A 12,899-nucleotide genomic window follows, 5' to 3' on the forward strand; every position below is an offset into this window, starting at 1 on the left:
CTCAGCATGTCTTGAAGTCCTCCTGAGGCCTGGTAATGAACTAATCATTTGATTCAGGTGTGCTGACCCAGGGTGGCATCTAAAACCTGCAGGACACCGGCCCTCGAGGCTTGGAGTTTCCAACCCCTCTTCTAGATGGTACTGCATGGTGGATTAAAATTGCCAACACTACTGGCTGAAATGCAGCTCCAAACTGTGACGGAGGCTCCAGTGTATTTTACACTCAGACACTGTTCAGCCTCTCCTGACCTCCTCCATAAGATTGTCAGTCCAGTTCTTGTATAATTTGGCATACCTCAGCCTTTCTCCCCATTTTCCTTCCTTAAGAATGGCTTCTTGACAGCCACCCTTCCACTGAGACTATTTCTGATGAGGCTTCAGTGAACAGTAGATGGATGAAGGGCCAGGATGCATCTATCAGGTCCTGTGTCAGGTCTTTGCTGGATCTCTCCCCCGCCCCATTTTCTTAAGGACGTGACTTTCAGATACTGCTCATCTACTCTAGGTAGTGTTTTAGACTTACTCCTTCTTCTTTTGTCCTCTACTTATCAGTTTCCTCAATTATTTTCAAGAACACACTCCACACAGTGAAATAGTGTCATCTTTAGCAGTTTTTTACACATTCAGCTAAAGAATTTAATCGGCTTTGCTAAATTGTCTGTTATGTGTAGACAAAACACCGGCCCGTCCCTCGAGTTGGGTGCCTTTTTAAGGTGCTTGAATGATTGATAGATAAGTATTGAGTGACTTCAGATACAAGGACTGGATTGAAAATGAGGGAAAAGCAGCCAAAGTCCAGAGAAAGACTTTGAAAGACCTTCAGAAAGCCGGAAGAACCATTGGCTCAAGACCACAAAGATTACAAGAACGTGTGGCCCCTTGGGAGCAAAATATAAAGAAATGAGGGCTGGTTCAAGACATGTTTTGCACTGAGATCAGCAAAATATTTTTGATTTCTATGCAATATTTTTAACCCAATGGACATTTTCTGTGATTTTCATTAGTTAGTATCTTCTGTGGATTGGCATCAAAGTGTACCAGCTAGACAACTAAAGGATGTCTCTGATTATATGCGCGGTGATTGTGTTCTGAGCTCTAACTGAGCTGCCGCTCTCATGTTTTCAGTCAAACACCAGCAGCAACGGTCCAGGCGGGTACAGCCAGCCAGGCCGTCACTCGGTGTCGGTCGAGGTGCAGATGCAAAGACAGAGGCAGGAGGAGAGAGACTCGTTCACCCAGGCGCAGCGACAGTACAGCTCCCTGCCACGGTAAGACTGACAGATGTAGAACTTGACACGATTGTGTTTGATGTTTATTTCTGTTCAACGATCGATATGTACCAAGAGATTTTCGTGCGTCTGTCTAATATGAAAAGTGTCCTGGAGTTTGCGACTGTTTGATCTGTAATCCGGTGTAATGGACCTCGAGCAGTGACGCATGTGTGGTTTTACGTGTGCACGTTCGTGTACGCGCCTGTCTGATTACGTCTGATTCATCGTAATGGCCCAGTGACAGTAGTGAAGGCAGATTAAATTTATATATACATATATAAACCATCTGAGTAAGAAAAAGGGTCGTAGCTGGTCAGCTTCAGACCACAAAGCTGCACACACACACTCTCAGTGTCAGGATGGACAGATCATATTACCCTCTTCCAAAGATATGACATGATTGCTTTCCTCTCCCTTAATTTAATTCCCTTTGATCTGCATGAGATGCGCGACTCTTGTTCCAGGAAGTGTGCTGGGGTGTGGGTGTTTTTTTTTTCCTCTATTCGTTTTTTTCTAAATTTGAGAAGTTTTGGTTATTGCTTTAATGCTTTTGGTGTGAGTTAAGGGTTGAGTTTGGTGAAATGTTTAGCTCCAGGGTTGACATTTCCAGCATCCCTGAACAGATTACATATATTTACATATTTGTATCATATGTACAGTAAGAATGAGCCCCTCTAAAAACGCTAAAGCGCTTGGAAAGTCAGGAAATGATCGTTTCTCTTCCTCAGTATTGTGTTTTTAAAAAAGAAAAAAAAACTATGTTAAGTGATAATGACACCTCGTAATGAGATTATAATCATAGATTTGATGTTCATTTAAAATCATAGCAGTACCCTATTATGGATATTTTTTTAATTCTTCACTTTAAGCATGAAAAGTCCAGAAGGAAAACATTGTTCACAGCTACTGTCGCCTTTCCCGAAGCCATCTGTGTAATTTCTCCTTCAAACTCATTTTAAGGCCAACTATGTTTAAGCAGACACATCCTGGTGCGTGTCGCCTCGCACTTACCATACATATACAACATTTAATACATTATCTTCTCTTACTTCACCGTAGTACTCTAATCCACTGTTATCAACATAAATCCCTTCCTTGATAAATATTGCAGGCAGCTTTGCTGAAAGATTAATGAACTACCGTCGCGCTCCAGCGGTCAGAGGCAACATCCTGTGGCCGCATACCCTCACTTTTACACTAATTCCATTAATAAACTGCTCTGTTTGGATAAACACGGCTGCAGTTTCTCCAGAACACTAAGTATTGTTTGACTGAGAAGCATAACATCCTTTGGAGTCAGAGGCTTTACATTTTCCATTTGGAAGGTCACGGCTCTGATGAGCGTCAAGTGGATGAGCATAGCTTTTTATTTATTTTTTAATAACAGTATCATTCCATAAAAACAGCGTTTATTCTCGGCAAAGGCCAGATCTCTTCTGGATGAGACCCTTTCCTAAACAAGGAGGCATGAATGAAAATAAACGGCCACCACTGGAAATAATGATGTGCAATGGGATCTTTATCACAGATCAGCACCGTTGATCTGTGAGCCAAAGTAATGCCATTTTGCAACGCCAAAGGCTGGCTGCAACAGCTGGCATGTGGTTTTACTTGTGCGTGCATGCGTGGGTGTCGCAACCACATGTCATGACACCCCTGCCCCATCTCCCCTTTCCTCTGTCAGTCTCACTCTGTCACCTTTTCCCGCTTTCTTTCTTCATGCTCCACTGTGTGCATGAGTGGAATACAGAACGGTATACATCTTTCTGTATTTACCACACATGTACACGCTCCCTCTTGGCACAGCATAAAACTGAGGCGGTGATCTGGTTTGCATTTCTCAGCAGGGAGGCAGACCGGCTTTGGCCTCTTTGTCAACAATATGAAATGAAATCAGATCCCGGGGACGCCTGTCTCTGAAAATTGGAAGCGCTCAGGCGTGTGCAAGAATAAACCTGGGCTATATACTCCTATCTTGCCGATCGAGGAGCGTATCCATTCCCAATCGCATTCAATCCCCGTTGAATAAAAACAAAAGGTCTTTTTTGTTCTCATTAAGGATTTTTTCCCCTCCTCTTCCTACTGAAATCCAAACACAGGAATAATACGATTTCTTCACAGCTGGCTGATAAACCTGCTAATTATGCATGGCTCACAGTCAAATGCCCATTGATGTTTTTGTGTGTCGCCGTCTTCTATGTCTCTTGCTCCCGTTTTGCCCTCGGGATAAACGGGTGGAGCTGTTAGAATACTCATGCATATCGTATAGGCTCACAAACACACACAAAGACAAGGCTGCCACAAAGAGGCTAGCCAAGCAGAAATGAGAGGTGATGTCACACATCTGGACCCCCCCACCCCCCTCTGTCTGTCTATCTTTCTTGTAAAGGCCAGGGCAGTCCCCCAGAATCACGACAACCAACTGCGCCTTTAAGACTGTTGTGTCAGGTGTTGCATATCAGCCCATATGAATCCATAGGGGACAAGATGGTCATTTTTCTAGCTGCAAAAGGTCTGCTATTTGTGTCTGTCAGATCCAATGCTCTGCTATTACTGTCTGTCAGATCCAATGGCTGTTTCAGTCCGTCTCAACGTGGGCCCATTGTGCTAGAAGGAGACTCTGACATGGTTAGGTATCCCTGTATGTTGTCGCTGTGGGTTGATAGTTGCCCAGAGGCAGTTTGTGAGGCTCTAATGGTGCCTCATTTTCATTGAATATGATGTTTTGGCTCCTGTGCTACTGACGTTTTTGTTTTTTTTTCTCAACAACAGAAAAAATAACCAAACACTAGTGCTTTGCCTGGAGGTAACAGGTTCGGTTGTTAATAAACCCAAAATTAGTTTTTGTGAGAGAATATTTGTTCATTTTACCTCAAATACATAGTCAAATTATTCAATTTCAGGTGTGTCAGTAATTATTACATCAGTTTAAAAAATAAATAATCTGTTCCATCATGTCAGTTCAGTCAAGTTAATTTACTGGTTGTAATACAACCATGTCAGTTGATGGTTGGAAGGGCACCGACGGAAGTAAAATGTGGCAAAGCCCCTTCTTGATTTTTAAAGAAACCCATCCAGGATCCACACTAAAATATTCCTTTGCTTATGTAAGCGGACAGACAAATGGCCCAAAACAAAATCCACCTTAAATCTCACCTTAATAAGAGTTTTCTGTGCTGATCTCCATGGCAACATTACAGCTTATGTTTGCATCGCCTATGTGAAGGTAAAATCTTTCTCTAAATTCTGTCAGTTGAAAACCTCGTGACGAGGGATGGGTATTGATAAGATTTTCACGATTCCGATTCCATTTTCGATTCTGTTTAACGATTCGATTCTTTATCGATTCTTTTTAAAAAAGGAGAACACTAAGGTCGATTAGCTTAAAACTTTGTTTTATATCTTCTCTTTGAACAAGATGAAAGGAGACGCTACCGGTAGACTGCAGCGAGAATCTGAGCCAGCCAGACTCTGTCTGTCTCATCATGGTCACCTAAATGCACAGTAATGGCAGGTTTTGTAATAAGGCAGATCGCGCTAACATAATATGCACTGTTAGTTGATTATTTACCTGCCGCATTAACGGGAGAGGACGTGCAAACGTTACCGCTGCTGCTGGGTTGAGATTCACGAGTCCGGAGTGGAATTAAAAACACGACATTCATTTAAGGTCATTGCGTGTTTTGTGAGCTTTTGCATATTCGTAGTGTTTCCTCCCTTAAATGAAATATCTACTTTGCAAGTATTGCAAGTTGCTCTGTTGTCATCCGTTCTCGTAAAGTATAACCAAACTTTTGAGCGTTTGAGCCGCCATGTTTCCTGCCAGGTAAATGACGCTCCGCGACGTGGTGACGTCATTCGGGGCGACTGGAATCGATAAGGGAATCGTTTGCAAAAATGGCAAACGATTCCAAGGAATTGAAACAGTGGGAACCGGTTCTCAACAAGAACCAGTTTTCGATACCCATCCCTACCCATGGCATAATTTCGAGTCATTGTACAAAAAATATCTCACCTAACGCTCGTAGATTTTTCCAGAGCTTTAAACATCGCTTTTTAGTCCCTCTGAAGAAGAACCAGAGAGGAAAAGCTTAAAAAAAAGCTGACTTTGACATAAGACTGGTGATATTTTACACTCAGCTTCAAAAGTGCTTCCCTTTCTATGTTATCAAACCTACACTATGAATTGCAGCATTTGCTACAACTGATGAAGTCAGTTTATAGGCAAATATATTCAGAAAATAACCACATGTGGCATGATCCCTAAAAACAGATTGTGCATATGAATATCTTGACTCTATAGACAAGAAAGCTTTGACTGAAGAGGAGAGGAGGCTTTGTGTACTTGCAGGTAAACGGTTCTTGAACAAAATAGTGCACGTGCCAAAAATGAAATCTCTATCAAAACTGTCAGCTATCATCCTAGGACAATGTAACAGGAAGTCACAGCCAGGATATCCAAAGGCAAGGACTGGAAACTGATAGGTTTCCAGATTGCTGATGGTGTGATTAACTAAATACGGAGTGAAAATGAGGTGATAAAAACAACCTAGAGTTAATTATTTATGAATATGTCAAAAGCGGTTTCACATTTACCCTTGCTGTATTTTTCTTTCTACTTCAGGCAACCCAGGAAGAACCCTAGCACCATCTCCCAAGACTCTTGGGATAAGGCATACCCACCTGGTGAAGGGTTCCAGACTGCCAAGGACAACCCCAGGTACTCCAGCTACCAGGGCTCCAGGAACGGCTATCCAGGTGGAGGCGGTGTCAATGCCAGAGTCCTTCTGGAGGCCCAGGAGCTCTTGAGGCAGGAGCAGAGACGCAGAGAGCAAGAAGCCAAAGGGAAATTAATGCAGGAAAGTGCTGGCAACAGCAGCTATGAGGGGTACACGGCACATCTGAAAGACCCCGCCTCTCCTAAAGGGCCGTACCGACACGACGTGCCACCTTCGCCTTCACAGTTAGCGAGGCTTAATAGATTGGGTTCTGAGAAAGGAAGACTTTTTTATTCTTGAAGAGCATCATTGGACTGGTTGATGAAGAGCCAAACGAAACGATTAGAGCCAAGGGGATTGTTTTGAAGAAAGAAAAATAGACACTATGAATCTTGACAGGGGACAACCTAGAGGTCTTATAGTTTAGCAGTTAGCTTATAGGTAAACAGTTGTGAAGTGTACTCGGTATGTGGGTGTTTGTGTTCAGTCCTCCGCTGTGAGGATGACCTATACTAGTCAGTCATTCACCCTCCTACAAACAGTGCCTTCTCTGCATTCACGGACACGAAGCTTGTTCGCAGTCGTCCAGGACTCTGATTCATCGAGATCTGGCATCGTCGTGTACTGACAATCAAATGGGCAGACAGGCAAGTGAGTGGGCGCTTTTTTGAGCCCACGGGGAGGCGCAAGTTTCTGTGTGGGTTTTGTATGTGGGCATGTGACAAGGTACATGTTTCACTATCAAGAATGTGTCCCGCGGATGACTCTGCCCACCTGTCACGTTCAGCCCCGACAGATGCTGCCGGTGTTTATCAGCATTCTGTTTTCTCTACTTTTAGTCTTCTCTCCACAGCAACACAACTCGCACAGTACTCCACAGGGAGCACAGAAAACAAGGCAAAGTGTGTGAAAGAAAGCGGGGCGCATTGTGTGTGTTATTAATAAAAAAGACCCCCTCATAAATGATTCATATTTTGTGTTATCTCCATGGAGGAGGCTCAGGCAGAGAGGGTAGACAGCTCTGATCCTCTGCCTGGCTGCTCTGCTTGGCTCTGGGCTTGACTTGCCGGCCCGCCCGCCTGTCTGTCTGGAGCCCTCATCCTCTCTGCGTTGTTCTCGTCTTCTCTCTGTTCATTACGCTCCTATTTTCTTTTTCTACCTCAACACCCCTACCTTTATCCTCTGCTCCCCTGCTCTCCCTTCTTTGCACATCTCACACCTTCGCTTCCCCTTACTCTTCCTCCTGCTACACGGTGCCACCCTCCTCCTCCTCGTCTCCCGAGTCAGGCTCTGCACTGAATTTTTCATCACAAGCCACCTGCTGCCTGCCAGAGCCAAAGAACGCTGCCACTGGAGGCATCGACAGAGGGCCCGGCTTCTGACATAAAGAGTGGAATAAAAGCCAAAAAAAAAAGACACAGAATAAAGATGGGAAGAGAGACAACGAGCCTCCGAGTGTGAGATTAGCTGGAGCTTTTTCCCAGTTTTAACAAAAGGCAAAACTGTCCTTGGGAGTTAATTGCTTTCAATTGCTATAATTGCTTTTTGTATTTTTTTTTTTGCAGTTGTTAGCATTTAGTCGGCCCCATTCTCCATAATAATTTAAAAAGAGGGAACAGGTAAACAGGCTCTCATACTTTAAAAAAAGCATCAGTCAATAGATAATCTGAATGCCAAAAGTTTTTACAGGGCAGAACAAAATAACAACAGCTTATTTACTGGCTCACATTTTGCAGTGTCTAGCTCTGAGTTTGCTTTTGCTGCCATAAGTCGATGAAATAGGACTTTTCTCTTGACAATAGCAGAACGAAAGAAGCCGTTCTTTCCAAACAAACGTTTCGAACATTTTTAACTCCCTTTTAACCCTCCTGAAATGTTTCCCTTAATATGGCAGTTGGGCTTAGTGGGTTATGCTAACTTTGTGTTTACCACCTCTTTCTCTGTGCAGCTGGTACAAATATGGAATCTTTCCACAGGCTCACAAGTAAACAAACAGGCTTTCATTAATCATTACGCAAGGTGAGAGGGTCATCTGGCCGTTCGCCCTGCATGGAGTTCCCATGGAAGTGGCTTTTCCGAGCAGCAGGGGTTTTGTGTGACACAGGTGAAGATTCCACAGCAATCTTCAGGCTGGAATAATGCTAACGCACACTAGTCACAATAGCGCTTCAGTTTATTTTGCTTGCTGTCGAACTGTCTATTGTTAGCCAACTATTTACATTTGATTTATTCAAATGTCTTCCTCCCCTTTTCTACCAATGGCTCCGCTTAAAATTGAAGGAAGATTGTTATGAAAATGAAAAGGTTGCACACAGATTTACGTCAGACCTCCTGGCAAACCCACTGATTCTGTTCAAACTGAACTGGTTTCATAGGTTTTTGCTGTGACAGCCTTGAGAAGGACTTTTTTCTCTATTATTTTGTTGTTGTTGTTGTTGTTGTTCTCCATTTTATGAGGAAACAGAACTTAAAAAAACAAACCAGAACAAATTAAACAAGAAATATCTGCAAGACTAGATAAAATTTCCATTCTGGCCCAACTCTGCAGCTGCTGATTGAAAACTTTTCGTGAGGCACTAATCACTGAAGCCAGCTGTTGTAGGTGTACTGGGAAAAAACGCTTGGGCATCGATGACACATATTTAAAATAAATAAATAAATACTGCCACCAGCCCACTATTATAATTGCTGCCGTAGGTGGCAACCTCTTACTCTGTGCTCGTCTTTCTTTGACAGCGATAATGTTTGTGACGTGATTGTGTCTGCCTCCGAGCTAACAAATGAAACAGGGCAGAGGTCAAATTTTAAACAAAAGGGAAATACAGAAAAAGCTACAGAGAACAAACGGGCAGTGCATAATCACCCTTCACTCCCACACCATCTCCATATGCAGAGGGAAGCTGCATGATAAACATGATCTCCTGCTGGTTAATGAAGACCCTTGCTGGGATAGATGCAGGCTTGGTAAGGGTAATGAATGAGATGAAGTAAAATTGAACCTGTAGTGGCATCGTTCCAGGTTTAAACTTAGCAATATTGTTCAGCGCACATACTTGTGTGTGCATGGGTGCAATGATAGAAACAGATTTTTGGGGAGGGGGGCCGTCTTCCCAGTTTGAAGGTTTTTAAACCCACCTGAGAATGAAGCCGATGAAAAACGTACCAAAAAAATGACACAAGCTGTGCAGATGAGAGTAGAAGCATTCTCCATTGCGCACATTATTTTAGCGAAGTGTTTGGTTCCTGCTGTGAACACAAATTGCAGACCAGCATATTTAGAAGGATACAGTGGATTTAGCTGCTCAGCTGTACCTGTTATATCAATAAGTGCCTGAGATAATATCACAAAATGTTACACAAAGAAGGTTATGATGTGATTTTTTTTTTCTGTCAGTGACACTGCAGCACACAAATTGCAGTGGATTTTGTGTTTTTTTTTTAAATCCATCTTAAGGGTACACTTTCCTGAACGTTTCTCTTTTAATATTTGTAAGAGCCAACACTTGCGGACAGTTATCATTGTATTTGTACTCTGTTTGATATGCCTTCAAACATACTGCAGCAGGATGTGTTTTAAAGTATCTCAAAACAAATGGAAGTTATTAGATGCTGATGTGCAATTGTTGTGTTTGTTGTTGTTGGGGTTTTTTTTCAGAAAACTTTTACATGATCTATTAAGAAATGTATGCAGCCACTTCTTCCTGTACATATCAAATTTAGAATAAAACAGAAGGCTGTTCCATCCTGTTTCCAACCTCGCCTTGCCTCTGTCTCGCTCCCCCTCCCCAGCTTTTCTTCCCAGCCCCGACTCTGAACCCTGATCAGACATGTCGCCAATTAACCACGAGGGACTCTGCAGTCAGATGTCAAACCTGTCAGGGCTGCTTGCTGATGTCTTTTTCAGAAAGACAAACTGAGAGAGTTTGATGGATAAAGAGGAGATAACATGATGAAATCATTAATTCCCGTGGGGGGAAATGGTGTAGCAGTTGATGTACAAACATAACTGAAACAAACATTTGGCTAGTGGGTAACAGCGCTGTCTCCCCCCGTGTAACCGACCTGGTGAATACAATGAGATAATCTCCCAAAACGCCACCGTGTTTCCTGTTATTAAGTCCAACCTTATTCCCACTGTGACTCACAGGGGACCTGTTGAGCAGCTCCCTGCTACTGTTTTTGTTCTTCAGGCCAAAGGTGACATCCTAACTAAATACAATTAATGCTGCTTAAGACAACAGCCTGCATGTGTTAAGAGAAACTAAGATATAGGTACACAGGAAAAAGAGCTGGAAGCAGTTTGATCCCTCTACCTCATCCTGTGCTTTTAACATTCACAGCAGTCGTTCTTTTTACTGGGTTAATAGCATGACATTAAGAAGGAATTATACATGTCATGTGTAACAATGCCACGATCACAGTGAGACAACAGAAGGGATTTTGTGTGCTTATTTCTGCTTTGAAATTTTGAGTCACAGACTGTCGATGATAACCTTCAGACCACATCCTTTAAGGTTCACTGAGGAAGCTCACATGAATACCCGGCCATTCACGCTTGCATTTATGAGGGCATTTGGCACTGACAAGTGTGGATTTACAAGAACACAGGATGCCGTTTCAGCTGTCTCATTCCACATTGGTATTCAAATACAGCTGAAATATGGAACATGCACAGCCCTCCCAGGGTTTACTGCAGTGCACTGAGACCCAGTCAGAACTAACAGGTGCTTTCAGGCTTCAGCTCATACCTTGTAGGCTGGATACTTAGGCTCATATACTGTTGTTGGATATTGTGGTTTCCTTTATCCAGGGATGGAATTTGGTTCAAAACCATAAATGTTTTAAAAAAAGGCATTGTGTACATCCCATTGGGAATAGGGAAGAAGGTCATATCATTGGGAAACATATGTAATTTAATGCAAATGTTGGAAAATTCCAGTGTTGCAGTAGACTAAAAGTAGACTAGCTCGATAAAGTAGAATATGACACAAAAAAAACATCTCCATAAAGTAAAATTTCTCTAAAAAAAATGGTTCAATAGAATAAAATGAAAAAATAAAGTTGCTTAAGTAAAAAACTTACATAAACATAAGAAGATGAACAATAAAAATGTCTCTAGAAAGTAAAAAAGCTCAGAAAAATTAATACGGTACTAGCAAAACCAGGGATTTATTCTAAACTGTTTAAGTTCACTTTCACATTCATATTTTAGCCACTTGTGCTTATCCGGGTGATCGGGGGGCCGTCCCAGCTACCATAGGGCAGGAGTCAAACCGGGCTGCATGCTGCCCAATAGTGGGGTTTTTTTCAGAGTACGTATTACTTGTTGACTTGTTTGAAGCCTTTAGATCTCCATGCATTTAGTTTAACTCAGTGACTTGCAACTATGGCCCAATATTTCTTCCCACACAGCTGCAATCCTCAGAATGGGGCAACACATTATAACATAAAGATTTATTTCCTTTTTCCTACAGCATGCTATCAGTGACCAAATGTTGTTTTTCTTGGGCATAATAATAATAATAATAATCAATGAAACAATCAGTCCTTAATGTGTTTTGGCCAAATGTCGAGAATGTCCATGGACGAGTTCCAGTAATTAAGGAGTTATTTCTCTTGGCTGTGCAAAACATAACTACACTTTCTGTTTGCCATTAATAATTCCAGTACTTGCGGCTCTACCACCTTGCTGAAAGGCTCTCCAAAAATCCTTTTTGGGAAGAAAAGCTCTGATCTCTTCCCAACAACCCCCCCCCCCCTGCTTGCGTGGAACCTACAGTTGGCTGATAGTCTGTAAATGAATACAAATTTGCATTCAGAGAATCTCAGAGAAATTGGAAAACTAAATTTAGTTTATAATGCATGATGAAGTGAGGGACTATACAGTAAATGTATTTCCTGTACATATATGAACATTTGCCAAGCAAGTTTCCACATTGCTGATAAAGCCTCTTAATGCCGTCTCAATCTATACGTACTTCACAGCATTCCAGAGCTTTAAATCCAGTATCTGTGCAGACATCTGTACACTGATGCACGTGCTTCACATCAGCCAGCAATAGTTGGCTTTCCACAGTTGAACGACTAATAGCAACAGAGTAAGCTCATCCAGCTGAGACCATGTCTGAGTCTACAGTGTTCAAACACCGGAAGCATCCAAAAAAAAGAGGAAGGAAACTCCGATCTCACTTCCCAATAGAGACAAAAACTCTGCACTACAGGTCTAAAGTTTAAGAAAAAAAAAGTTGCTGGTTAATTATTCTAGTTGCTTATTCTGTTTTTAATTGAAGTAATAATTGGTTTTCAAAATGTAATCGCAAGTCTGTTTATAAAAAGGGATTCTTTCATTTTTACCTTTTTCCCCTCATTCACTGTGTCTGCTTATCAATCATGCAATTAATTTGTTTTCTGCTGTTTATGTTTTCCATTTTCTGATTGTCTTACGTTAATTAGATTAAGTTTATGTATTGGTTGGTCAGGGCAATCAGAAACTGATTGTTTTGCTAGATGTTTTTTTCTTGAGTTTTTTCATGAATTATATAAATGCAAATGTAATTAATCTGTTCATAATTGTTTTGTTTTTCTTTTTTACTTCTGGGAATATTAACAAATTAATTGTTTAAATTGATGTAATAGTGAAAAGACTTTGGGTTCTACAGTTTGCGCGTGCAGCGCCTTTTGGGAGCAAATAAACTGCACCCTTAGTTATTTCTCATTTTCCTTTAGCAGCATTACAACATTTTGATGCACTCCGCATCAACCCCGGAGCATTGTCACGGATCATTTTAACCACCACCCTTTCTGTCAACACCGAGCCAAAACAAGAAGCTGCTAAACCTTTTGTTTTACAGCCATCCGTGCACCGTGATGCCATTAACAAAGCCTATCATTTTGTTTAATGTCATACTCA

The 12,899-nt window shown here is 41.9% G+C and overlaps 1 protein-coding gene across 10 annotated transcripts in view; it reads left to right on the plus strand.

Annotated features, from left to right (window-relative positions):
• Positions 1-12,548, plus strand: part of pard3ab (par-3 family cell polarity regulator alpha, b) — a 248,872-nt gene extending 236,324 nt beyond the window's left edge. For all 10 annotated transcript variants that reach the window (XM_004565537.4, XM_076876530.1, XM_076876531.1 and 7 more), the window contains 2 exons: positions 1,126-1,268; positions 5,896-12,548. In XM_004565537.4, coding sequence (XP_004565594.2) covers positions 1,126-1,268; positions 5,896-6,289 — 537 coding nt within the window. In that variant the 3' untranslated portion in view covers positions 6,290-12,548. The remainder of the gene's footprint in view (positions 1-1,125; positions 1,269-5,895) is intronic.
• The last annotated feature ends 351 nt before the right edge of the window (positions 12,549-12,899 follow it).

The sequence above is a fragment of the Maylandia zebra genome, linkage group LG18 (genome assembly GCF_041146795.1).
Source record: "Maylandia zebra isolate NMK-2024a linkage group LG18, Mzebra_GT3a, whole genome shotgun sequence".
Taxonomy (NCBI): domain Eukaryota; kingdom Metazoa; phylum Chordata; class Actinopteri; order Cichliformes; family Cichlidae; genus Maylandia; species Maylandia zebra.